The following is a 26,693-nucleotide window of genomic DNA, read 5'->3' as shown; positions in this document are numbered from 1 at the left end:
ATTTGTAATTTCATCTGTAATCAGACAGACTATAATTACTATATTTGCTTCTGATTAAAAAAACAGGTCAGAAAAGTAATGAATTGTGCTCCTTATGGGGGAAGGGTTGGGGGGGGAACTTCACACTGTAAGAGCACTTCAAAACACGTACAGTCTTCACGTTCCCTGATTTTCCATCTTTGTGCTTGCTCGGTTGGTAGGTCTGTGTGGCTTGTTTCATGTTGGCAGGGAGCCGCTGCCTGCTGAGAACAGAGTGCAGGAAGGGTTTTGGGTACATGCCTTTGTGATATTCATGATGATTGCTAGGTACCTGGCAGCTTCTGATTTGGGGAGAAAGAGGACTTCTGTGTGTCTCAGGGGAGGGGGTACCTGTAGGTCCTGATTAGGAGGAACACTGAGCAGGAAGAAGTTGTACCTCTGGCCTTTATGAGCACTTCAGGAGGGTATGAGAGCCAGCCCAGGGTCGATTTTGATGAGCTGAGCCTGCATGCAGGGTGTTCTCACCTGAAAGGCTGGATCAAGTCTCCGGGAGGGCTTCTTGGAAGGGAGATGGGTAACCATTATTATGGATGAAAGCAGGAAGCCCATGAAATCTGTGTTAGGCCAGTATGTGTCTGGAGCCCTGTATGTTAGGATAGCAGAGAGTCAGGATCCTCCTCACTAAATGATTTCTGTATTTATTTTCACTGCGCCCTTTACAGCTGAGGAGTTTCATTATTTTGGTTTAGGTTTTGTGAACAAATACCAAGTTGAAAATTGGCTGAGTTCTGTGTATGAAGTGCCTGGCTTTGCTGAGTATTAGTCTATGTCTGGCATAGTTCCACAGTCATCTGGTTTTTTGAAAGGTGGGTTTATTTGTCAAAGATCTGTCTCTTATTGTAAGTTGTCAAAAACAAGAGAGACCAAGTTAGTATATGAGCATTTGATAAGCTTTTTCCTTAAAGAAGCTGGGAGGAGAAGGGAATGGCACTGAAAAAGAAAACTCTTAGCAGGGAAAGAAAGTTCTCACTGGTTTTGAAGAACAGTTCTCAGAATTATTAGATTGTTTTCAGCTGTTGATCTCAGTGTTTATTTTCAATCCCTTTTTTTTAATGGAGGAGGAACCAGTGTTCCCCAGTTCTTTACTCAGCAGCATGTCCCTTGGCGAGTGTTGTGTCTAGAGCCCTGGGACTCAGGCTGACCAGCCAGTTGGCTCTCCTCACTGGGGCTGAGCAGGGAATGCTTTCTGCTGAGGCTGGAGGGAGACGTGAGTTCATGTTTCCAGCCTGCAGAGATGGTTCAGATGCTGATTCTGCTGTCACATCTGTTTGTGTAGCCCATAAATGTGTAGAGAGGGCCCATCCTGCAGGGAAGAGGGTTCAAGTGTCTCTAAAAAAATCATCCTTCTTCTTTATAAAGACTAAAAAAAAGCTAGAATGAAGTTTCAGTATCTTTGCTTTTCGTATAAAATATTAATGAAGCAGGGATGTGATCTTCAGAGGCAAGAGGGTTTTTTTTTACCAGTAAGCTCAGTCAGTAAGGAAAGACAATTAAAATGTCTTCCCTCACCTTCCGTGTTCAGAAGATAAAGTGAACTTTTGGCTGTTTGCATTATCCAAGCTGTCCTGGTTTCATGCTCTCAGAATGACTGTGCCACTGAGCCCAGCTGTGCATCTCAAATACTTTGTCAGTTGCTACCACACTTCTGGAAAGGCCTGTTATGTCTGCATTTGCTTCCCGAAACACAGTGGAATCTAATGAAAAGCATCATTGTTTTGAAACACCCTGATCTGCTGCCAAAAGAGCTACTGTTGTATAATCCTTAATAGCAGGTTAGAGTGGCAGTTGCTCCTCGGTTTGAAATTGGTATGTGGCAGGATGGCTTCCCAGTTCTCTCTCTGGGGATGGCACATCTCATCTTGTTCTTCCCTTCGGGATCTGTGACTCACATGGTGTTCAGCTGTCCTGAGTTGGGAATAGACCCGAAAACAGGCTTGAACATCAGTGGTGCTACTTAGGGGTGACAACCTGAAGGGAAGAGAAACTGGCAGTCTCCCTTGAGAATGGGGAGCAGTGCTCTGTCTGCTGAGTACCAGGGATTACATTTGTCTCTTCTTGCCAGCACATTGTTCTGATGTTAAAAAAAAAAGTTAGAATAAAAAAAATTATCTTGACTTTCATTTCTGATTTGCAGAACTCAGTGTGTTCACTTCCATGCTGACATTTCTGCCTTTTGTGATCTTTATGCTAACCTGCAGCTTGGCTGGCATGCTGTCAGGCTTCATCTGTGTAGCAAAGATAATATTTGCAGGTGTCATTCAAACATTGAGTTCCTGCTGTGGTGGGCATTGGCATCAAACAAACCGCCCAATTTTCAGCTAAAGCAAATCTACAAGAACTCTGATAAATATTTTTTAATAAATAGACTATAAATAATTTCTATAGAGTGGACTGTATTACAGCAAATGGGTCAAATTCATCTCTAGTTTTTAATCTTTCAAGACTCTGGGCAACTAGAACAATTGCTTACAGGAAAAACAATGTGAGTAAAGTATTTGAATTATGTTATGTGTTTCTTACTGGAATTTAACAGCTGGAAACAAAAGGCAGTGAGAATATCTTCACAGCCAGGTCCATGCTTGCCTTTGGCAGGCGCTCAGTTGGAGAACAGTTTGGAAACCTCTGTGGCAGAGGCTGCCGCAGGCTGCTGAAGGCCTTTTCCCAGGGAAGTGAGTTTCCCAGGGTGACCAGGGTGCACAGTTTATGTTGGTGTTGGCTCAGAAGAGCTTTTGTTTATCCATTCACCTTCTGTCCCTGTGAAACCACTGTCTGGAGGTTTCTTTTGAATATGGTTGTGTCTCAGCCTCATATCCACTGAGACACTGGGGTGTAAGGTGAGGAAGAGTCACCTGAGGCATGATACTCAGTTTTGCTGTATAGCTCAGACCATTTGACTTTTCTGCATTAATTCTTGACTCTGTGAAAAAAAGGCTGATTGAAACACCCACACACTTTATTTAGAGACCTCTGATGATGGAAAAAGTATTTCAGAAATTTGTTGTTTTGTAATTAACTGTCCTCTCTGTTAATATTTTTTGTGTTGGTTGATTTATTTAACTTCCCGTCACGGGGCTTGTTCTGTCATTGCTAGACTGAGAGCCCTCCACAGGTCAGGCTGCTTGCCTGTGTGCAAATGCTTCAAGACCATTTTCAAATCACCTGCAGAGCTACTCTCTGCACACTGGCAGCCTTCCACTCCAGCCTTACTCTATCTCATAGCATTTTTCCTTTCTCAGTATAATCAGTGTCATTCTGAATGGGGACAGCTGGCTGAAGACAGTTTTCCAGCAGAGTTTGTGTCAGTGACAGAGAGAGACATGGAGTCCTGCTTGGTAGTCTTGTACATCCAAGGATCATATTTGACCTGCAGTTGCAGCATTTCTTTGAGAGCTCATGTTGGCTAATTCTTCTCTGTGGCATAGCTCTTGTGCTTCTGGATCAAGTCTCACATTCCTTAAGTATGGTCCTCCTCCCTTTTTCCTAGTGCTGGGAAAATGGAGTTAGAGAAGTGGAGGAATAGCATTACCCCAAACAAACTTTCCGTAAGAAGCAGTAAATTGGAAATAACTAAAATGGTAGTTCTGGAAGAGACAGTGAGAAGCATGAGCTATATGGAATGTAGAAAATATGCTTATTAGCTCACTGGAGAATCGAGTTCATGTTTCAAGGCATTAAACTCATTTGCAGATAGATGAGGAGAATGGGTGGTCTCATGGTGCTTAGAAAGGGTCAGATTTGAGGTTTGCTCCTCACAGAGCTGCACTGCAGAGTTCATTGTTTTCCAGATTCTGTTCTAACCAGCCATAAAATTTATGATAATTAAATAATACGTAATATATATTAATGAACTAGTGCTTCTTGGAATTCCTGAAAGAATAGAAGTCCTTGGATAGAAATGGATGGACACATGAAGAAACTCCAAATTTATACATTTGTGGGTTTTAATGCGTCTAATGCATTTGGGTCCTGGAGTATTGCTGGAGCTCTAGGGACTGCACAGCCACTCTGTGGGTATGGTTGTTAGAAGAAATAGTCTGATTAAAAAATCCATGTAAAATAAGCAGGGTTTTGTTAAATTCATTTTACAACGTATTTGATACCTAGACATTACTTTAGCATCTGGCTTTAAGACAGATAAATTCAGCCTGAAATTAGATCAAATCCCGTAATAAATGGCATGAGTAGAATTCTCCTTTCTTATATCTTACCTATTCAGAAATAGCCCATGAGTTACCATCGTCTGTCAGTTAGACCATAGTCAAATGAACGTGTGACTGGGAATGCTTTACCAATTTCACTAGAAGCACGCTCTTGGAAAAAGCAGCTTCATGATGTAAGCACTGTGATGGTGTCCGAGAGTAACTGCTACCCCCTTCCTGTCAGAAGAGTCAGAGCCAGTGTCAGAGATTGCAAGCTTGAAGCTAGGACGGTTAGTATTATCCATGGAGCAAGGAGAGTGTTACCAATCTAATGTAATCCAGTGGATCTTTGGACACCACAAGTGGCACCTGCAAGCTCACTACATGTCTGTGGTTAACCTTAACAGGTTCTTAACAGCAGCTCTCTACCTCTTTAATACCCTGTAATCAGTATACAGAATTATCCTGCTTAAAGCCAACCTCAATTACCATGAGGTGAGAGTACACTTTCAAGTGTCTCTTGGAAGTAGTTTACTATTCTAATGTGAAGAATGTGTTTTGCCCTTCCTCCCATCATGAATGTGAAACCTTGCTGTCAGAGAGGCAGCCACACAGAAGTTGAAGATCTTCAACTGAAGAACTTAACTTTAGGCAGAAAGAGGGGGAAAAAAAGAGTCAGATTTCTGGTTTAGGTCATTTACAAGCATCACTGCTTATCTCTCAAGTCATGGACAGAGTAATTTTCCAAAAGCATCACTAATTAAAAACACCTTTTGGAAACAGTTTGCTTTTGGCCATCAAGCAGAAGTGCTGACAGTAAAAGACAAGAGTAGTTTGAATTGTCATCCCAGGGCTGTGGGGGAGAGGGAAGGAGCTATGTGAACTTATGGAGGTAGTGTGTTGGGCTGCAAGTCAGAATAAAATCAGAGCGTCATTTGGCATCCATGCAATCCCTGTGTCTGAGCCTATCAGAAGCTGCTGCTCTGTGGCTTCTGTCTCACAGAAGTACAGGCTGACCTCTCTGTGTCTGCCAGTTGATGCTGAGTATTGAAATTTGAATTTGCGTAAAAGTATACTGTGCTAGGAACATGCAGTGTATCTCCGATTCATCCTGACAGCGCTAGGAACTCAGACTGACTTTTAGCACAGGGACTGAGGAATTAGTGCTTCTGCATTTGATTCCCACTTGCTCTGTGTTATTAACTTCTCTGTGCCTTGCTATCCTTAGCTGGCAAAATGGGGACAGCACTTCTGCTGCCCGTAAATGTGTTATGTGAAAGGGAGTTGGTGAAGTGCTTTGGGATTGCAGGTATGAGAACAGCACTTCTGGTGAGGCCAGGAGCCTGCCCAGCCCCTGCTCACCACACAGGCACTGGGAGGTGCCATTGAGGGGGATGACACAATCCTGGCCGCTTTCCACTGTCCATCCCAGAGGATAGGAGGCATGATGCTAACCTGAGTGGATTTCACCTCCTCTGGTGCTAGCTATCCCAAGTGTCTAGCCTGAACAAGGTGCAAGCTACTTGTGCCCTCAGTGGAGGGAGTGAAATGCATCTGGAAAGTGAGTCACTTGCTTTTCTTAACCACCCTTACATGGACAGTCCTCTGAGCTGCAGAAAAGATCACTTTTCCCCTCCCCTGCTCTATTTGTGAGGCCACATCCTGACCCAGACCAGGAATTTGACATGAACCATGAACAAGCCAACTCTATTCCTGCTCCCTTTGCTTTTTCCAGTCTTCAGGATTTTAGGATGGTTCGCTCCTGCCTTGCTGAGACCCCACAAAGCACTTTGAGATGGAGCAGTGCTGCAGCAGGGAGCCAGGAGATGCTCTAGGCTCAGCAAGGGCGTAACAAGGCTCGTCTGTACTCCCACAGCCTCTGACTAGACACAAAGCTCTTCAGTAGTGAACATTGGGTGTGATGATTCTCTCTCTTCGCTTTCCACTGCGCACGTACGTGTGTGGGCTGTGCTGCCAAGGTATTAATGATTCTTGAAGCAGAACATGTGAGAAGAGGCAGATGTAGTGCACGGTGAGTCAGTGTGAGTACGCTACAACCTCGGCATAGGTTAGGGATGCTTTTGTTTTCAGCTGTATAAGCTCTTGGAGAATATCCTGGAAACAGTGGGATTGTCACCAGAGTTTTGTTCATCTCTGTGTTTTAGTGTGTGTGCCTCTGATTTGGCCTTGCATCATCAAAGTGTCGAGATGAACTCAGAAAAAAAAAAAAGGCAGTCCATGCATTTAGCATGAACATGTCAGGTGTTATCAGATGCAGAAATTTCTAAATATTTGCTGACCAAAAAAGATTTAAAAAGAAATAGTAAAACTTGAAGAGAAATGTTTCAGAACATTTTATTTAATTTATATGAGTATTTGAAAACAATACACTATGGATAATACTTGAAATCATCCAAAATCTGACAAATGGACTTAATTCAAAATATAAAAATCTCACATTCTTTTGGACCAAGGCATATGTGCTGGGCAACAACTCTGTATCAAAGCTTTGCAGATTTAAATACCTTTTCAAAAGTAACCATGTACTATAAATGCTATCAGATTCTTAATTAAGACAGCACAAGCAAGGAGCATGTTTGCAATAAATTATGGGGATGTGTTCTGACATGCTTTATCTGTGTAAAGATTTCTATTTTTATGTGAAGCTATTTACAGATTATTGATTTCAAAAATAGATTTGTAACTAAAGAAAGATGCATCATATTTCAGTTGCTTGGAGTTGAGAATCTTGCCTGGCTGTCTGCCTGCTCTCTTAGATGTTTATTCCAGTGGCTTACAAGTGTATGGAGTGATTCTGTCCTTCTTATTTTTCTCCCTTTATTTGGAAGAAGGAATTTGTATTCAGGGACCAGGTCCCAGGTTTCTTACCCACACAAGCAGGCTGATTTTTATGCCTTTGAAGCACAGAATAATTTCATTGAGGGTCTGTGAGGCTTTTTGTGTGAGTAAAACTTTTGGGTGGCGAAGATCCCTCTCAATATATTTTGTCAGTTGTCACTGTTTTGTTTCAGGGCAGCAAGCTGTTGTCACAGTGTCAGTGCAGCCTGCTAAGCTGTAAGCCTGCCTTGGAGTATGTGTAATAGAAACCTTCAGCGTAATTTTTTGTTACTTAATGCTGTGTTAACATTAAAAGAAATATTTAAATAAATCAGAGCAAAGCCTGAAGGTAGAAGTAAAATTTTTCATTAGAGGAACCTTTAGAATTTGAAAACTCATGCAAGTTTGTGTACCCAAGAGCCTGTCTATTTTTTCCAGCCATGCCAGTTGGTCTAATAAAAGATACTGCCTCTGTCTACAAAGCTTGTCCTGCCTGCAAACTCTGTTCATTGCATCTACGGCAAAATACTGCTGGATTATTAAAATAATTCAGGCCATCTTTGCTTGATTATGGAAACTCACATTTTTGTGGTTTCCTCAAGTCTCAGCTTTTTGAATCCCAAGACACAGACACAAAATGATGCTGTCTGGTTTCTCCTACCGTAGAGGAGGATTTCATCACATAGGAGCTCAAACTGCTTCACTGATTCCTTATTTTAGAATGAATATTATAAAGGTAGCCTGCTAGAATTCCTCTGCCATCTGGATTTTAGGGTATTTTGTAGGATACTATTGGTGTATACTATCAGCTGTTTGCCATGGATGGCCTCTGGAAGCAGTCCTGTCTTAGTACCTGTGTCAGCATCTGATGAGGTGGTGTGGCGATGGGAAGCAGAAGAAATGGGAAGAAGAGGCTGGCATAACAGGAAGTCTGGAGTAGGCTGTGGGTGTAAATCTTTGAATCTTGCTACGTGTCTGGCTGGGTAAGCAGAGTGGTGTAACCCTTCTAAACAGCAGGAAGCTTGGATTTGGACTTGTTTGGAAGACCTGGACCCAGAGCTGTCTAACAATCCTAAGGCCAGCCATGCAACAGTTTTTTCAGAGCTGTTTAATGTGCCTTTTAGAGGCCTTCAATGAGCATGTCTCTTGGATCTGAATCTAGGAGCTCTAGGCTAGTAGCTTTAAAATAGACCAAGGTGGTGATGATCTGGACCATCTTGAAATATCCATGGGGTAGATGCTTTTCCACCCTCAGAGAGCACAAGCCCTTTCTGTAGTTTGCAGTCTTGGGGTCTTAGCAGATCACTCCCTCTGTTGCATGTCTTGGTGAGTCTGTCACCCTCGCAGGAACACTGCTCCTCTCCCGAGCAGCCCTTGCTGTCCCCGAGGAGCCTTGCTGCAGGCACTGCCCTGCCTTCCAAGTGAAATGGGAACAGGTCGGTGCTTGAGGGGTGTTAAGTTCTGTGTCCTGTGCTGCCTTCTGTCTGCCTTTGGGCACGGCTTAAATAGATAGCTGGTAATTACTTGTAAAGCCCTTAGTGGCTGGGGCTGGGGCTATTTTGGAAGCTGATTCTCCCTGCATGCCCTGTTGTGGAAGTTGTGGCTGGCTGGAATGGCCCGTTGCCCTCTCGCTGTGGTGACCTCCTCTCCTGGGTGTGTTGCAGGGAGTTCAGGGGGAGAGCTCTCAGCAATGGCATGCGGTCTCTTGGGCTGCCTGCCAGGGCCTGAATTTGGTGACCTTTAGGATGTGGCAGAAGATGCATTTGTAAACCTTGGTTATAGTAACTGGGAGAAAAGCAGAGAATGCTGGAGGAGGAACGTATTTTTTACAGACAAGCTGTTGGCTCCCTGATGTTTATGACCAGCAGCTAGTAGGTAAATATACTGAGAAGTGCTGTGACAATTGGAACTGTTGCTCTTTAATAAAATTTTAAATGGAAAAATTGTACAGATTTCTTTGAGGAGCATGTGTGTGACGCTGAGAGCGCTGTGACTTCTAGCGCTGGATAGAACACTTGCTCTCTGCTTTGCTGGAATCATTAAATTCCCTTCTGTAAAATGAGTGCAGTCTTATTTTAGAGGTGTCCAGATGTAGTTGCTATGTCACTGCCCATGTAGTTTGCGGGTGGTTTTGTTTCTTTTAAGAAGAGCAAACAAGCCAAGGCCAGCAGTCCAGCAGTTGTGTGGGTTACACAAGAATGTGGTTTCGTGTAATACCTAATTTGGTATCACTGTGGGTTGTGTCTCCCACCATGTTCTCCACACCAGCTCTAATGACAGCGTTGTGGCAGGTTGAGCTGGGTTCATCCTGGGTTCAGCTGACCAGTGGAGAACTGCTCAGCCTTTCCTTACCTTTGGTCAGTTGGTTTTGATAGGTGAAGACTTGGACTGGTGATCTGAACTGACCCACCATGGGGCTGCTTCATCACCCCCACCTGATGCCACGGAATGCAGCAGGACATGTGTCTGGCTGGAGGAGCTGGCGAGCAGGATTGCCCCACTGTGCTAATAACAAAATTGGGAAAGGTGCCCCTCTTTCCTCACTGCAGGGCCTTCCTGATGAGAAGGACTGTCTTTGGTTTGGTTGTGGCAGCCAGCACTTGAGAAGGGGTGCTCGTGTTTGTGAAGATCTGCTGGTGAATATTTGCATCGCTCATGTTACAGGTTTGCAGTGTATTCTTGCTCTGCCTGAATGTGTCTGACCTGCAGAGGACAAAGGATCATCTTTCTACTTTCCTTCCAATTGTTTCTGCTAATTTAGCATCAGTTTGAAGCTTTGTCTTTGCTTAGAGATCAAATGGCCAGGGACAAGGCTCTTTGTTTTCACTCTGTGGTAAAAGTGGCAAGGGCAGTCCCAGTGGGGATTGTAGGGTTTACACTGCTGAATTTATCTCATGTATTGAGGGTAGGTTTTCCATCACCTACAGCTAATGCATATTGGTAACTCTAGCATCAAAAATACCCTTTTTCAGCAATGAAAACAAGGTCTCTGTTTGTAATGGCATTTTCACCTCAGTGGATAGGAATATCTTTGCAGTCATGTAGAACAGCCTTCCCAGCTCTCTGTTTCAACATCTCAAAGAGCAGCATCTTACTTAACCTGCAAACTCAGATCATTCCACTGGTACTTTGCAAGACTTCCTGAGCGGCACAGGAGTTCCGTCATACCAGGAAACAGGCAACTTTCTGGTGAAACAAACCTTGAACTTAAGCAAGCTTTTCTTTTCTATCTCTTTCAGAAATAAGTAAGCCTTTGAAGATGACAACCTCATGGAGCGACCGACTCCAGAATGCAGCAGATCTCCCTGCAAACATGGATGGGCATGCTCTGAAAAAGTACCGCCGGGAAGCCTATCACCGGTAAGCCGTCCGTGCAGCTCCAAAACCAAGCATAACCCCCACATTTCTTGGGTTTTTTTCTTTCTGCTTGTTGGTAAAACACGAAGGTTGTTCTTACCTTCCTTGTAGAAGTGTTGGTATAAGAGAGCTTAGAAGATGGCACAGTATTGGCCTACAGGAGTTTGCAAACAGCCGAATTGAGATACATGTACTAGCGCAAGAGAGGATATGCTTCTTAATGCAGTCAAGAGATTAATCAAAGTCACATTTTGGATAGAAGCTTTCAAGTCAATAAATACTCAGTGGCAGGGGTTTTATAATAATTATTGCAGTGGACAGTGGGAAAGCAGAGCCTCAGACACTGGAATGCACAAATACAAAAAAAGGAGGAAATCAAGTGGGGTCTAGTGTGATTTATTGTGTGACCACAGGAGCACGCAGGAGCACTAGGCAAGGGCCCAGCCTTTTCACTGGTAGGTGTATCTAAAACCACCTTTGCTGTAAAACAATTGAAGTAAGTGAAGAAGATAGAGTTCAAAATAAAAGGAATGTTATCACTCTTACTTTATAGTTTGGGAATCAAAGTGCAGGCACTAGGTTGTTTTTACAAGATCCCATTGGAGGTTTGGTTGAGCCAAGAATTTAGTCTAGAGCTCTCAAGGTTCCAAGCATAGAGCATAAAAGACGGATGAAGTCTGTATCCTCACCAGATGTCTGGACTGTTACAGAGTTAAAAACAACAGCATCTAGTAATTGTCAGTATTCCGTTTGTGGGAGGTGTATCTTCAAAGTTTAGCTTGGTTATTTTGAGAAGTCATACAGTGTGATGATCAGAGGATATTCAGCAGAAGGGGAAATGTATGTCTGATGTAGAAACAGAAAAAGAAGTCAAGTTTCTCAACCTCATGCTTAAATGCCATGTTGCATTTGTGATTCACATTGGTGGTATTTCTGGGGAAGTGCTTTGGAAGTGTTAGATATCTTTTGATTCTCCAAATGGAATCTAATTTGAGAAAAACGCCTTAGTGCATCATATGATAGGCCAGGTTGTCCAAGTTGCAGTGGCCAGGGTTAAGTAATGGATCCTGTGATGTGTTTCCAAAACTTTCCAATTTCCAATGAATATGTTTGAACAACATGTCTTAAGTGGTGGCATTATTTGAATCTCTCTGTCAGCTGGTTTGTCAGATATGGAAGTGTTTAATGAATGCAACTATATATAGCATGTAAAAAGAGAGGGATTTTATACCATTCCCTTCAAAAATCTTCACCTTGTTGCAGTCATTGACAGGTTTACCTTTGTGTCATACATTTACTTAAAACTTCAGCTGTGTTAATCCTGATTCAGACTGATAGAAATCAAGTCAGAGTAATGCTTATATTTTTTTTCTAAGTATTTCCTTAACATTTGTTATGGTTAAGTGCTGACAGTTTGCTAGATGTTGTACAGGATCCAAAGGAAGTCGTGCTTGTCTTTAAGAGCTCATACATTCAAGTTCTCATCATGTTTACCCTTACTTGTGTAAGAAATCCTTACTTTCAGAAAGAATTTCCTTATGGAAGAGGAGAGTGCAGTCATATAAAGGGGGGTTTCCCACTAGGAGCTGGGATCTGGTAGTCCAAAATTAGTCTGGTAAAATTTAAGTACCTGTTTTTAGAATCTAGAAATGTCTTATACAAAACATACTGAGCAGAAATACTGCTACCATCTCAGATTTTCATGGAAAGCACAACATTGGAAATACATTAAGGGGAGGCACATTTTTGTTTTGGAATTGCTATCCTCTTTCAAGGAGAAGAGAGAGAGAGGGAGGGAATGGGAGAGAATGAGAGAACCTGATGCCAAGACTGTAGTATAAATCTGTGCTATTAATGGCTTTGGTTTCATGGGAGTTATTTTGATAATCCAGTATTGTGAGAATCTGAAACAACCTCGTTCCAGAGGCAGTGTTGTCAGATTTCTATTTCTGGTGCTTTTCGTGGTCACAGTGTTAACAGATGTGATGTTACTTTAAAAAGTGCAAACTTAACACGATAGAGTATGACTGAAGTTATTTCCCCTTGGTGTTTGATATTATATTTTTTAGTGTTTTATTAATGCTTCAGGTGCAGAATATGTGTGCTGGTCACTGCCATGAGCTGTAGGATGTAAATTTGTTTCACTAGGGTCCATGTATGCTCTGACTCTTGGATATTGCTGAAGCACTGCAAATTTTGTGAAAAAGAGAAATAGAAAATACAAGGTCTGATTGTCAAGGTTATTTTCTTTCTCTTTCTTATTTTTCTTCTCTTTGTTTTTCTTTCAGTCTTCTTTTCTCTTTTTTTTTCTTACTCCAGCAGCTAAATGAAAAATCCTTGAAAACATGAATCTAAAGTGACTTAGAAACAAAACCAGTAAGAACATTGAATTTAAACCTTTTACTTTTTTGTTACCTTAAAGCCAGCCAAAGCTATTTTATGGGCCCAATCTGAAAGGCTGGAGGAGCTTGACAGCTGCACCACATTTACAGATGAGCATAAGTGGGACTAGTTTTTGTAACCTATGTTGAAAGCCTAGTTGAGCTCAAAGTCATTCACTGGGATTTTCTAAATGCTGCTAGTAATGCCTAGTTTTCTGAAGTGTGAAATCTAAAAAACTTGTTTCACTGTTTGTTTGCTTCATGCTTTCTGAAATACCAGTGGAGATACCTAGACCAATCAATTTAACAGTCTCATTCTCATGAGGTACACCAGATTGGATATGCTTGAATTGTAAATGAATTCAGATGAAATAAGGGGAAAAGTTTCCAAAAGCAGAATAGTTTACCTTAAAAAAGATATATAAATGTTCTTGTGGCCATGAAACTTTAAAAAACATTTTTTAAAATTATCTCTGAAGATGCCATTCTAATAGTCATAATTTACTGTAGTCATTCTTACTTAGAATGTGTTTTTTCAGGTGCTGCACTTCTAATTGTATCATAATTGATGGATGGATGTTCAACATATAATAATCGTTGGCAGAAGTCCCAGTTGAGACTGGTTTAACTGGTGTAGTGCATACTGACTCAGAGTATGATGACTATATCGTAATCATATCTGGATTGTCTTGCCATGGGCAAGACATGGGCAAGAATGTTCAGAATCAAATTTTTATAGCTACAGAATCAGAAAAATCCATTGGGTTGGAGAAGTGGTGGGGTTTTATCTTCAGGGTATTTCTGACAGCTTTAGTGGAAGCTTTTGGTTAGCTGGTGTTGCTGTCAGACCTTGTTGCTCAACACTGCTGGCACCTGTCGGAGGTGAGGTCTGAAGATGAATTAATATACAAGCTACATGTTACTCATTCTCTAGCAGAGGTCACTGGTAAGAGGATCCTGCATTACTGTGCTATTGGCAGCACACATTTTAATTTGGAGATAAAATGGCTGTGTAGTTCTTGGGAGGCTTTCCTTGGTGTGTGTGGTTGTGAGGCCACCTCCCTCGTGTGCTGCTTGTTGACTTTTCCGGGTAGAGGATAATCACTAGATCATTTGTTCTGGAGGAGTACTGTCATTTAATGTGATTGTAATTAGGCAAGAACTAGGTTGACTCTGAGGCACCAAATTGCCCTAGTGTCTATTTTTTAACTTGGAGTGAGCACTTCTAGGCACCCTCTGGATTATCTCACATAGCTCTTTAGAGTTTAAATAGCAACCACATCTAGTTAAAGCAAATAATGGAAAAAGTTGGTGTTCCATCCACTCTTGTTACTGACAGTTACCAAGATCCCGGAAACAGGTATTTGCACTTATATTTATTTATCTGTGGTTTTGGCTTAACAGAGCAGTAAGGCTGAAATGGCCTTTTTGTTAAACATACTGGCTTTGGGATGCTTCTACCATTTTGCATCAGAATAATTTGAGACTTCTCATCCTGAATGTGGGGTTTCTGTTGTTGTTTTAATTGTTAGGCTTTTTTCTTGCTCTCTTGTTTACTGGCTAGTGCAGGGCATGTGGCGTCATGATTCCTAATCCTAATTCTCCTGCTGACTGCTGATAGAGTATTGAATAAGTTGCTTCATAGTTTTGTACTTCAGTTTGCTTTCAGAGCACCTTATGGTGGTGAGATAAGTGATTTTAGCTGTTACTTTGCACTGAGATCCTGGATTAAAAAATGGTATATACTTTAATAATGACAAAGCAAAAGGATTGCCAATTGGTTGTTTTGATTTCATGGATTAAGGATGTACTTTAGCTTGTTCAAATTTGTAGACTTGGGCTATTCACTGCTAATCTTGTTTCTTCACTTTATTGTTACTGGATCATCAGTGATTGCAAACAGGTGGAAGTGTTGTATAAACAAGGCTGTGAGACTAGAAACTGTTCATCTGTTTGGGTGGCTATATTTAAAGTTGCTACAAAATGGTCAGTTCATTGAGGTGGAAAATTAGAACAAATCTGTACCAGTCTCAAAGTGCTCTTTTCCTCAGACACATTTGGACAGGTGATGTGTGGTGTTTCCATGTACTGGGTAGCTCTGGAAGCTCTGTTGGCCGTGGTCTGTCCTCGTGTGTCCGAGCAGCCTCCTTGGACCTGTGTGGTGGCATGTGTGTGACAGAGGGCCACGTGTGGCTCTCTCTGGTTTGTTTTAGTGCTTTAGACATTGGAGGAGGGAGAGGGAGTGTCAAGTCTGCAGAATGGGTGAGCTTACTAAAAAGCACTGCACTTGCCAAATTAATAATAAAGAAATTGCATTGTAAATGTCCCATGAGCCTTAGCTTTAATAGTTTCAGGGAGCAGACAAGTGTTATTTTGGGATGGAATCCATATGTGAGCTTCTTGGCACTTTGCTGTTGCCTGGGAAGAAAACCCAAACAATGAAAACAGAAATGGCCAAGGCTATCTCTTTGCATCGGATTCCTGCTGAATTTCAGGGGGAAGTGCTCTTGGTTGTGTTTCTGGATACAGCCTCATCATGCTTTGAAGTTCCAGTCATTACTGGATTTTCCAGTTTTATGTCACTATAATTGTGCAAGTACAGTTAGACTCATGAAATTGTGGGGCATTGTGCTTTAAATGTTACTAGAAGTGGCCAGGGAATTTTTATGCCCTTCTTTTATTTCCTGTCTGATACTGTTTCATCCCCTAAAGTTATCTCAAGACCAAATACTATCTCTAAATACGATTACAAATATTCAGAATATTCATCTTTGGTTGAAGAAGGAATAAAATGTAACTCTGAAAATCTAGAATTAAAAAATAAGACCAAAATGGTATGATAAAAAAAAATATATGGAATGGTCAATACCTGCCTAAAGAGGCCAGACTTAGCAAAAGAACTATTTCATTGGTTTTAAAAATTTAAAGCAGTTTATTTCTTCTCTAAGGCAGCTACCAAAACATCCAGCACCCAAAGATGACACATTTTGATAATATGGTAGTATCTTCTTTAGATTGCTCACATGCTTTGTGCCAGATGAATATGGTCAGTGGGGGAGTTTGCTGCTGCTGGTGGAAGTCACCTGTGACCAGAACTGTGATGTCATGCAGTGACACAAGTCCCCACGCAGACCACATCTGGGGACTAGCTGGTCATACTGAGAACATCGAGTTGTTGTAACAGTAGAGGGATGTTTATTTCATTATTCGCCTTTTTAAAGAGGCCACGGGGAACTTGGGCATGGGAGACTATTAAAAACTAATCCATTTAGTTCCCATTATTTCTTTTTAACTCTTCTAGTGTATTAAAAAATGGAAATTGTCCATAAAGTGAAGATTAACCAGAGTTCCTAAACCCTGAGTAAGCAGGAATCTGGGCCTTCTGGCTAGTTAGTCCCAGTTTTGTGGTTGGCTCAAGCCCAGCTGCCCACCACAGGCTTTTTTAAACACACGTGTAGATAGATCATGCTTAGCCAGCTCCCACTGTATTTGCTGTTCTGCTCAGCTCTGTTGCAATTTTCTTTGTATTTATTTAGTTTCCAGTGAAACATACTGCCCAGAAAAATGCTAATTGCTGCAAGGCATTTCTAGAAACATTTTGAAAATTATTATAAAGTGCTCTGTTCCAGAAACCTTGCCTCACATTGTTCATTTTCTCGCTATGAGGAATTGTGAGCCATGTGCCAAGTTCCTCCTTAATTGTAAGGTTCTGTGCATTTTGTTTATTTTGTTGGTCAAACTACAAGACTCTTATACACACAAATTTCATTCAGGGCACACAATTATTTTGCACAAATAAAATAAAATAAAAACATTTCTCCCTCTCTGTGTTTGCTCCTCTCCAGTGTTACTTGAGAAGAGTTGGGATTTAGGTTCCTGCTTCAGAATTGATTGACAAGAACAGTAACAAAACCAAGATCAGTTCTCTTGTGGAAATATAAAGGACTATGAATTGCAGAGTTGAGGCTATCAGGGGTCTGTGACTCTCCTTATGCATGCTCAGCAGTTCCTTCTTCCTTGCAATACAACACATTTTACTCTTACCCTGTACAATTCATAGAGCTCAAAAAGAAAATAAACGCTGTCATCATTGAGAGCCGTCTGCTGAGGCCAAGCTGCAGGGTTTAATCTTTGAGGAGGAGCTCATTTGAGAGGAAGCATGCTTCAAGGTTTCTGTAAAACAGCTCTTCAAGTCCAGTTTTCCAAAGGTGGGGATCTGTGCCAGGCTAAGCCACCCCAAGTCCAGGTGCTGCTCCCCCAATCCCAGCTGTGCTCAGGGAGCCCATGGAGCTGGAATATGGTCCCCCAGCTGCCTTCCCCACACCTCGTGTCGCTTCAGCCACACTGCACAGGGAGTCCAAAATGCAGGAGACTCACAGGGATATTCCTCAGAGCAGAAATGTAAAGCTTGGGTTTTCATCAGGAGGAAAGGATGAAGGCAAGAGAAAGGCAGTGTCCTGTTTAGGGAGATGCTCTGGGTGCATGCAGGTGTGGAGCTGGGTTTAGGCAATACCCACCTCTGCCTCTCAGCACGAGGAATGCAGAGGGTGCTCTCCTGCTGTGCCTACAGTTGTTTTGTCTTACTGCCCAGTGCTGTTGAGTTTTTAAATCAGCTTAAATTTTAACTCCAGTGCTCCCAGTTAAAGTGACTATTTTCTGAATGGAAAAAACCAAATTCAGGGGAAGGGAGAGTGTGATTTCTTCTGATTCTGGCAAGTGGAGAAATTATTCTACATTAAAACTTGCTTGCTTAAAAATGTTAGATCGTTGTAGTTTTCCTCTTACTCTGACATTATTTCTACTGGTTGTAGTCTGGAAGCTTCTTTGATTTTTGTTCATCTGGATGAGCTGTAAAAAACGTGTTGTTTCATCCTTTCCTTTCAAGACCAGAGGATCTTTTCCCTCAGGTGGTTGAGGTTCTTAGGGCCCTCAGGTTGCTCTTGCTTTATAGTCATTAAAACAACTCTTGTCATTTCTCTGTAGCATTTATTCTGAGGAGATGTTACCTTTTTGTGTTTGTAGCCAACAAACACAATGTCAAGTTGGCTGGGGCTTGGAGCAGCCTGATCTGGTGGAAGGTATCCCTGCCCATGGCAGGGGCTTGGAATGTGATGATCTTTAAGGTCCCTTCCAACCCAGACCATTCTGTGGTTCTATGATTTGATCAGTATTCTTGTAGTCAGGCCAAGTGTACCTTCAGTTAGGATTTAAGAACAGCTTTGAAATGGGCTAAGTCTGCAGCTTCTGAGAAGCACCTGGCTCTTCTCAGAAACTGTCCTAGAGATTTAATCTCCCGCTTTTAATTTCAGTTTCTAGGACACTGCAGATATTTACTACGTTGAATAAAACCCTGAATTAAGCTGGTCAGTTTCTGGGAGTAAATATTTGTAAGTACCTACTTACTCCCTTGTGTCTAGGGGAGACTGTTCATGGGAGATTTCTATATCAGGATTTAAAGTTGAGGTCCTGAGTGCCTACAAAATAAACCAGTATCTCTCTGGGCCTTCATAAGAGGAGTGGAATTGGTTCTTTTTTTTTTTTTTTGCCACTCTTTAGTCTGCATTTAATCTGCTAAGGCATATGCAAGTTTGAATTGATTAAAGTGTTCTCATTTCCTGTCCTGAATATGTTGTGTAATAGCCTTCTTTAGCTTTTTTTAATATTTGCTCTGTCTCACTGCAGCACTGGTGGGTGAAGTAATTACCACATCAGATCAGTTGGTAGGATGCCTTGAAATCTGCCAGGTTGGGGTGTGATTAGACCCTGCCAGTGCAGTTTGTAGGTCATAAGCAGTAAGTGCAAATTGGTGGAGAAAGAGACATCTTCACTGGCTGTTACCAAAGGGTGCTGCTATGGTAATTTTCATGTTTCAGTCAAAAGACTTACTTTGGAACAAAAATATACTTATGGGTACTATTTGTTTTGTTGTTCAGAAAACTTTTCCAGATCTCCAGTATCAAGGGATGCTGGTTTTGGGTTCAGTTTGTAAATACTACAAAAGCAAGGGATGACAATCTGTCAGAGGTTTAGAGATCTTTTCACAGTTTTTGGTCAGTTTGGTGTCATCATCGTCTAGATACAGGCAGGCTGGACTGGAACAGATCTCATGGGTCACAGCTCCATTGTTTCTGCCTCTCACAGGCACTGTCTTATTACCCTGTTTATAAGTGCATTCAGCTGTGTCTTAGTATTTGGGGGTTTTGTCCTCGTTTGGGAAACTTGCCAAATGTTGCAGTTCTGAAATGATCTTCTTTAAATTTCCCTTCTTACTCCTGTCCTCTTCAGACAGTCAGAAAACTGTGCTGCAGGGATTAAGCCTAAAGACAAGAGCAGAACTGGACTCTGCAGGTTAGACAGAAAGTGTTGCTAGTGTCTCCCGGAGGTATGTTATTCCTTCTTAAAGCTCTGCTTTCTCAGAAACAAGCTGCACAAACATAAGATCAGAAATCAAATATGTGCTTGAATTAGCTAATAAATAATGTTTCCTGGCAGCAGCAGCAGAACGTAATCATATGCATTATACAAAATATCAGACTGTATTTAGTACTAAATAGCGCTTCACACTGGTCTCTTGTAAATCAGAGCTGTCTCGATGTTAGAAGACAAACACAGATTCAAACTGCAGTTTTGGATAATTTGCTCCACCTACTCAAAAGCTGGCTATTTCAGGGGAGAATTTTAGTGAGTTACAAGCCCATCTCATATTTCCAAAAGGCATTTCTTTACCAGTTTCCAGTGTCCATCCCATCACTTTGTCTTCTTTAGGTAATACATAAATCTATCAGAAAGGAGCGTCATCTACAACCTTCAAGGCCCCTTAGCAACAAGCCCCATTGTCAAAGGCAGGCACCTTGCCAGGAAACAGTGACTCCCAGAGAGAGTGTGCAAGGTTAGGGGGAAAGGATACTACTGCCAGAGAAACTGTATTCCAAGTGGATTTGTGTGGAACAACAGTATCCAGTGACTGGTTAAATTAGCCACAGATGTGTTTTCTAGAACACTGTCCAAGAAGATATACAGTACGTTAAGGCTTGGTTCAGACATAATGATCTTCTGAAGTCAAATCAGATCCAAGCAAAATTGCATGGGTACCAGGGAAGCTTTAAAGGAATTCTGTAATGTGATTCAGACAAGTAGATGAATCAGACTGCTGGGAACTGAACAAGGAGCACGTCGGTGAGAGATGAGGTAAGAGGACTGCACAGCAGCCTGGTGTGAGCAGTTTGCTGTTAGAATCCGGGCTGTGGCGGATTGGCAGGGCTGGTGGAACGGGCGCGTTATGCCGGCCACCTGCCCGGAATGTGCGTGCGGAGCGGGATCTCCCCGGGGCTCCTTCCAGCCTTTCCGAGTGTACGGCAGCTCGGCTCTGCACTTGCCGTCTCCATTGTGTCTCGCTGTCCCTGTGCCGCGCCTCCGACCCAGCAGCGCCGCGATTCCGTGTCCTAGGAGGATAATCACTGTGCTGAGGGCAGCGTGCTTACTGAATGTTTGGGGAATTTTCACATGCTGAAATCAGAGTACAAGGGAAGGCTCTTGGACTTCTCTCATACGGGAGAGTTTTGTCTTGGCATCGCAGCACGAGCAGTGCATGGGGTTTCGGTCTGAGATGGGTGTTGAAAAGCTCGGCTTCCCTCCCACAGACAAGTTCTGACTCTCATTTTTAAAGTTCAGATAAGGCAGTCAGTGAAGAGAAGTCCTGTTGAATTGCAGATCTGCTTTATGCTTTAAAGTTCTGGGGAAACATAAGCAGCTTAGTTACTGTCGTAGTTGGAACGGGAAGCAAGAAAAGCTTTTGTTGTATTCTCTGACCTATTTCTTTACCATATTATTTACTGGAACTAAATTTGATATCACGTATTAATATTGTCATCTAAAAGGGCCTGGAAGTATTCAGCCTAAATTCTCTTTGTAATCAGCATTAATGGTAAAAGGGGAATTTTCAAAATAGCAGTTGGCAAGTTTCAGAGGAGTTATAAATAAAAAGAAAGTATTTCACAATAGAAATGGCATGTCTTGTGTATGAAAATTTTTCTCAGTTGCTCTTTTTCAGAGCTTTATTAAATGTTTTTAACAGTATCGGTGAAAATGTGAAAATGGATCTGTTTGGGTTTGCTTTGAATTTCCAGATATAGTTCCAAAGAGGAGTCAAGTGCTGTGAATTTATTCACAGAAATATTATTGTATTTTATTTTCCTTAATAATAACAGTAATAATTTGTTTTAATCAAGTGAATTATATTGCTTTGTATCTACTGCTTCCAGTTTCATGTCCTTTGAGGTCTGAATTCTGCTTCAGGAGATTTTGCACTTCTATTCTTAGGAATTTTTGCAGGTCACATGCAAGGCCGTGTGTGTGTGTGCATGCATGCGTGTATGTCTTTGGACAGCATACCAATAATTAGAATAACTCTGCAAAGTCATGGCTTTGCTTCAGGAGAACTTGCAGAAAATGAGACTTGCCTCTGTTTTCAGGTATATTTGCTGATCTTGATCTATGAAAGTCAGACATCCTGACAGTGGCAGAACGTGTTTGTTCTAAAATGTGAGTATTTTGAAAGTGCTCGTACCTGTGGTGATATTTCTTCTCTCCTTTCAGGGTGTTTGTAAACAGAAGTTTAGCCATGGAAAAGATAAAGTGCTTTGGTTTTGATATGGACTATACACTTGCTGGTGAGTATCTTAATTTTTTTTGAATACTGACTTAGTTTGGAATATTGCTTCTTGCTGAGCAAAAACCAGCAAAAAGCTGATTGGGCTACTCCAGTTAACAGGTGCTTCATCTGTTAGTAAATGTATCTTTCACTATTCGTTGCACTTTCATTTTAGGTGTTTCCCTTAAATTTTTTATCTGCAAGCTGTGTTTGGTGACAAGCCATGTTACTGTAGCACAGTTTCAAGTGATTGTGGGTGTCAAGAAAACCAAAGCTTAATAAGTCTGATTGCTTCCTTAGATTCCACCGTGTTTTGACAATGCCCCTTGTGCATGCCTGGCTTTGAGTAACAGGGTGATTTCTTTTATCCTTTGTAGCAGGCTACACCTTTGGCCCGCAGGTTCTCCTGTGTCCTGGGAGGGTCATTTTTGAATAGGTTTTCTTCTTTCCCCTTCCTGGGTTAGCCACATCAGTGACTCATTTCAAGAAGAGGTATGGCAGGGGGAGTGCCTTTTGTCAGCTGAATGAGTTAATTTGGAAAGCTTTGTCCGTTCTTCATGACAGATAAGCTTTGGGAGGTTGCATAAGATCTTTTGGTTTCATAAAATTATTTGCATGACTTATCCATCTTTAGATACTCAACAGGCAAGTTCCCTAAGACTTTTGATGAGAGGAAATAAACCTACAATTTTCCTTATAGTCAGACTTTCATGTTATGTATTTTAAGGAAGGAAAGGTAAAAAGCTCACTTCTACTTTCCTAGGTTATAGTGTCACATGGGCTGTAACTGAGGATGTCATATACAATCCTGCCTTCTTTCTCATTACCACTTCCAAGGCTATGGATAAAAAGTTCCTATCACCAGTAATATTTCAGTTTAGAGTTGTTGTGTATATGAACTGAGAAAATGTGAGGTAGAGTGTCAGGGTCACCTAATAATAGGTTAATGCAGTATGTCAGCTGTGGTCATCTGGTTACTGTGTACTGAGAAGGAATGAGAGATGAGTAATGTGGCTGGGGACAGTGTGAGGGTCAGAGCTGGGGTCAGAGGCTAAGTGAAGGGCAGGAAGGTTTCCATAGGTTCATGGTTCAATTGCAAAGAGCAGTTTTGGAGATTGTGGCAGGTAATTGCAGTTTATATTTAGATCAGTTCCTTGTGTTCTTTTATCCACAAGGAAGTCGTTACATATAAAAGGTTTAGTTGTTCAACACCTTATTTATACATCTGTTTAAAGTTCTTGCCACTTTTTAAGTCATGAAGTATATTGTTGTTAATCTGTGCTGGATATCACTGCAGGCGCGTGCTTTCTGTTTGTGTTTCCCATCTGTGACAGTCTTGTGGCAGTGCTTTTAAGGAGTGCATGAAAAACACTTGTTCAAGAATAAATGCTTAGAAAAAATTTAAAAAAGAAAGAAAAAGTTGTGGGTTTTGCTTCAGTAACAGAAAAACAGCTTCTGTGCCTTTTGCAAAGGAAGTGGCAGCACTTCCCAAGGACCCAGGTGATCCCAGTGGGGCTGGTGTGGAGCATGAAGTTTGTTAATTTTCATCCTGACAGAAGGAGAACTTCAGCACTGTCCTCACTGTTCATTTTACTCAAATGTCGCTTGTTCCTATAAACACAGAGCAAATGTGTTGTTACCCACAAAATGATGCTTAGTGTGATGAAAGGAAAAAAAGTAGATGTTTCAAGCATCCTAAAGCAGTACCAGGGACATAAAATCCTGGTGCTCCCAAGACTAAGACCACAGTGCTCCAGTTGAGCAGGCAAAGTCAGTGCATTCGGGGAAGTTGAGTGACAGGGTGTGAGGCAGAAAAAGAAATGGAATGTGGTCTGAGCAGAAAACTGGAAATCTGGACCCCTCTGGGGTAAGCTGCTGTCCAGTGACTTCTTCCATGGTAGAACAGAGATAATAGTTGCAGATCATTTTACTAGGAGTCGTGAGAATGTAATTAGGTTGGAAAGCCTTTTGCAGATAAAAAGCATCATGACTGGTAAGTACCATTTCCCTTTTTTCCACTCAAACTGGAAATTAACATATGAAATTACCTGTTTATTTTCTTATGTCTCAGAGTTGTCCTTTCCTCTCCATGTGGGCTTTTATTATCTGACCATTATTTGCTATTTATAGCTTGCATACAAGCAAAAATACTTACTCACTGTAGGGGCTTTAAAGAGTGCAGTGTTAGAATATGATTACAATTATAATAAATTAATTGGAAATGATAATGAAGAAGTGGGACAAGTGAAATATTACAGTAATATGCTGTAGTTAGTGCATTCATTGACCCTGTTGTGTTTTCTGACTGGTGTTGTTATCCTTTACCCACTCTTTCACATGGACATGCTACTTGTCTTGATTAAAAGAAGAAAAAAAAGCAATGTAAAAAGCCAGTTTATGTGTAATTTAACATCTGGAAATGGTATCTGCATACCAGATGGCGCATGCTGAGCAGAAGCCTTTTGGAGACCATTCAAAACACGTAAATAGGCCAAGGAAAAGAACAGAAGCATTTCCAGTGTCATTAGTTCCTCATCTAGTTTTCTGCATTTGTACTTTCAGGCATTGCTAAGCCACTTTTCTGTAAAGTTTTTTAAAATATCCCAAGCACAGTCTTCCTATTCAACAATTGAAGGCAGGCAGAGTCATTGACCTCTGTGTGCTGTTGCCTTCTGTTGTGAACTGTCACATCAGAAATAGACTGATGAAGTCATACATTTGACATCTCAGAAGAATGGTAATTTTGATACACATTGAATTACCTGTCTTGTAAAGAAGTACTCCTGTCTCTTGTCTCTCTTTCTTCTTTCCAAACCAATGACCACTGGTAGCACCAAAAGTCTTCCTCAGGAGGTGGTTCAGTACCAGAGAAGTCAGAATCATTTCATGTATTTTGAACTTTAGAAGCTTGAGACAGTTTTATTCTTGTACCTTATGAGTTTAAGGACACAGACTTACTTACAATAACCATCTTTTCTGTCTAGAATAATCTAATTTTGGTAGGGACCTGGCATTTCCATTTTGAAATCTGTAGTAACAGCTACCATGCACAGGCTGCAGTGATCGTGTTCTACTAGCAGCATGTCTGAGAATGTCAGCTTGCCAGCTGAGAGCAGTTTTAGTATTATCATGTTACACTGCACATGAAGTACAATTTCATGTGTTATTTTATAGAGTAGCATTTCTTAGAGTTATTAAATTAAAGAACCACTTAACTCAGAATTTAGAAGAATTCAAGGCTGTCTGATACAGCATTTCCAGAGTGGTTTTGTTCACTTTCTAGTCAAAATTAGGTTAAACTTCGAATTTTTGTAAATAACTCCTGTGTTCCCTGATTGTGCTTCTCTCTTTCCTTGAATAGCATTGAGAAATACTGTTAATGTTAATGGTTGGGTTGGGCAAACAAAGTCTTTTTGTGTTGAAGAGCCTGAAGCTCTTTCGTTTAGCTTTTTCTTCTGAGAAATGATGGACCTTAAATAGCTGAATTTGTAATCACTGTGATTACAGCTAGAATTGATTTTGACTGCTGGGAAAATAAAATGAAAGCAAATTGAAATAACTCTCACAGGTTTTAGATTTCTTGTTTTCCCATAAAGGATTGTTGTTGTATTCTCATGGGGTGAATAAGATCTCTTACATGTATGGAAACTCCCAAATCTCCCTAGGTTAATGTTCTGGATTCTTTAGTACTAGAGGCTCTGAAATCTCTGATATGTGTGAAACTGGCTGGCCCCTTCCTATTAAGTCTGTTTGGGAAGCATGTTTAGTACCTAAAATAATGCTTTTTTAAGCTAGGTGTTACTGGGAGGCAAGTGGAAGGAGCAGGAAGAACGGCAGGGTTTGACTGTGGTTTGTGTGCTTAGTTAAGTAGTTGCTGTTTAAAGTTTGCAGCGACAAACAAGAGTCACAAAGCAAACAAGAGTCATCAGCTATTTCAGCCCTTGCTGTTAGTGGAGGTTAAGACAAGTTTTTGTGATGTTACACAGCCCTTCATTCCCTACCTCTGACCTTGCTGCCTGCCAGCCTGGGAGCGCGGCCCTGCCGGATCCCTGCGGTGCCCTTGCTCTTTGGGAAGCCACGGCATTACACCCATGGCTGAATTCGCTGTCAGGGCAGAACTGAGAATTATTGAATGATTCCTGTTCAAATTAGAGAGATTGAAGGTCCTTTTGTAGTTATTTGTTGTGTGCTAAATAGTAGTGTCATTTATTATCTCAATGATTCATCACTGCTTATTCATCCAGCTGGAAGATCAACAGTCACTAACACTTCTGGTCTGCCTGCCTTTTTTTCACCAGTACTGTCAAAACTGCCCGTGCTTTGGTAAAGGAAAATGTTGCATGCAATCCAAAAGATTTACAACCTTCTCTGTTTTGTGTTTACTGCTAAGTGCAGAAAGTAAGATAAAGGTATGTCAGTGGAGGGTCTTCACTGTGACACTCACCTGAGCCTGAGGAGTCGGTGACATCCATTGGAAATGCAGCAGAGAGAGATTGGTTTCACACGGCATTTTATTTGGCTGCTTCCTACTCAGTGTGAGCTACACTTAATTATTAGATCTGGATCCAAATAATGCAGGAGGCCTTGGCATTACCAGCTCTTAACTTAAATGGGACAGGCTGCACAATGAGGTGATGGATAGATGTCCCTTGACAGGAGCAGAGCTAAAGCAGTGGGGTTCCCAAACTGGCTGTAATTTCACACTGGGCCTTTGGCAGATGGAGAGGGATAGTAAGAATTACAAACTCAATTGTGCTTGAAAAGATTCCTCTGTGACTACTCTTCTCTGAAAGTTACGGCCTTGTTGAAAGTTTTATCTTCTGTCTCTGAAGTAGATAAGAGGTAGTATCAGTAGACAGGATGCTTTCATTTGGAATGCTTTTCCTGTGCTTAATTCATTGCTGCTTCTGTGTTCTCCAGAAATTGATAATAAAATTATCATTGGCTGCTGAAAACGGTTTCAATAAAAAAGGAGGGGAAATGAGGCTTGAAAAATACGAGGTTTATTGTGTGCAAATGTGATTATTGCAACATAATCTGATTGGAATATAGCTTGTGTCCTGGAAACATTGCCAATTTAATGCCAAGGATTGGTGCACACTGCAAAGATTTTATTGCAAAATTGCTTATGCTTTCAGCTTGTAGCATTTCCCTTCTCATCACATGGGAAAGACAGCTTTAGTCTTTCCCAACTTAATCCAAAGTGCAACATGCATAAACAGGTTTTGCCCCTTCCTCAGGCAGGTGTTTGTGTCAAACCTATCCTTGCAATTTGGAAGAGGAAAATTT

General features: G+C 41.4%; 1 protein-coding gene across 6 annotated transcripts in view; it reads left to right on the top strand.

The window, feature by feature from the left end:
• Nucleotides 1-26,693, top strand: part of NT5C2 (5'-nucleotidase, cytosolic II) — a 60,829-nt gene that overhangs the window by 8,536 nt on the left and 25,600 nt on the right. For 4 of the 6 annotated variants that reach the window (XM_069019927.1, XM_069019923.1, XM_069019924.1 and 1 more), the window contains exons 2-3: nt 10,256-10,376; nt 21,350-21,423. In XM_069019927.1, the coding sequence (XP_068876028.1) occupies nt 10,276-10,376; nt 21,350-21,423 (175 nt within the window). In that variant the 5' untranslated portion in view covers nt 10,256-10,275. Of the gene's footprint in view, nt 1-10,255; nt 10,377-19,826; nt 19,943-21,004; nt 21,226-21,349; nt 21,424-26,693 lie in introns of those variants that run through there. The other 2 variants (XM_069019926.1, XM_069019925.1) reach the window with 2 other exon arrangements.

The sequence above is a fragment of the Aphelocoma coerulescens genome, chromosome 6 (genome assembly GCF_041296385.1).
Source record: "Aphelocoma coerulescens isolate FSJ_1873_10779 chromosome 6, UR_Acoe_1.0, whole genome shotgun sequence".
Classification (NCBI taxonomy): Eukaryota; Metazoa; Chordata; class Aves; order Passeriformes; family Corvidae; genus Aphelocoma; species Aphelocoma coerulescens.
Note: the sequence above shows the minus strand (reverse complement) of the source record. Positions and strands in the feature narration are given on the sequence as shown.